The sequence below is a fragment of the Populus nigra genome, chromosome 14 (assembly GCF_951802175.1).
Source record: "Populus nigra chromosome 14, ddPopNigr1.1, whole genome shotgun sequence".
NCBI lineage: Eukaryota > Viridiplantae > Streptophyta > Magnoliopsida > Malpighiales > Salicaceae > Populus > Populus nigra.
Window position 1 is genome coordinate 14700424 of NC_084865.1, and position 1124 is coordinate 14701547.

A 1124-nucleotide genomic window follows, 5' to 3' on the forward strand; every position below is an offset into this window, starting at 1 on the left:
AATAATATTAAAAAATACTCTGGGTTTAATGTGCTATTTTAGAAGACTCCCACCATCACAGGTTCATACCATTACCATTACTCTTGCCTCTCTATAAATACCCACCACTCGATCTCTTGTCTTCTCCAAGTCTCATGATCTCAGCTTTATCTTCTATCTTTCCCATATACTAGTATTCTTTCAAACTTAGTAAGCAAAACGATGGCCAATGTTAAGGTTACAACACTCTTCTTGATCGTATCCCTCCTCCTCTGCTCCACTATAACCTACGCCGCCCGCCCTGAGCCAGGCTTCCCTAATGTTTCTTTGGCGAAGAACCAACAAAAGGTTGGTTGAACTTGGAACTTTATGATTTTTTTTAATTAATTGGTTTTTATGATTTGATTAATATAAGTGGGTTTTTATAATTTGTGAATTTGTTTAGGTTGTTGATGCTGAGCATGCAGAGGTGATGGAAGAGAGCTGTGAAGGAGTTGGTGAGGAAGAGTGCTTGATGAGAAGGACACTTGCTGCTCACACCGATTACATCTATACCCAGAAGCACAAACCATGAAGTAGAGCGACCATTATCGTCTTATTCTGTATGGATCATGTCATGATCGATAATACTTGTTCGTGATCATATTGCATGTTTGCTTAGCTTAAACTATAATCACTATTTGTTCAAATTAAAGAAGAAGAATGATGATCTATATATACACATATATATATAGTATTGGTTTACTACAAATGTTTTTATTTATTTATTATTGTCCCGTTTTGTTTGGAACATATTGGAAAGCCATTTATATATATAGGGTTTTGTTTTTCCAAAGATAATTCTCATGTGTGTAACTGAACTTAATCATAGTTAATTTATGAAATCCCATAATTGTTTACTTATTTATTTCAACCTTTAATTAAGCTGTTTTTTAAAATAAAAGCAGTTTCTCAAAGGGAAAAAAGAAGAAGAAGAAAGAAGCTACTCTCAGAAAGCATTGATAAGACCTGAAAAAAATCCCATATAATTCTTGCTGTGCAAATATATCCTTTCTCGTGTCATTAAGAAAAAACTATGTCAATCATGGAGGCCTTATCAACGGAGAATATTCTGTAGGAAGTAGATGGCGTTGTATCTGACCTGA

General features: G+C 34.3%; 1 protein-coding gene across 1 annotated transcript; it reads left to right on the forward strand.

The window, feature by feature from the left end:
- Nucleotides 1–730, forward strand: LOC133673527 (phytosulfokines 3). The gene is made up of 2 exons (XM_062094384.1): nucleotides 1–327; nucleotides 425–730. Exons 1-2 carry the CDS (start codon nucleotides 202–204, stop codon nucleotides 551–553), a joined length of 255 nt encoding a protein of 84 aa, XP_061950368.1. The 5' UTR covers nucleotides 1–201; the 3' UTR covers nucleotides 554–730.
- Nucleotides 731–1124: the final 394 nt, after the last annotated feature.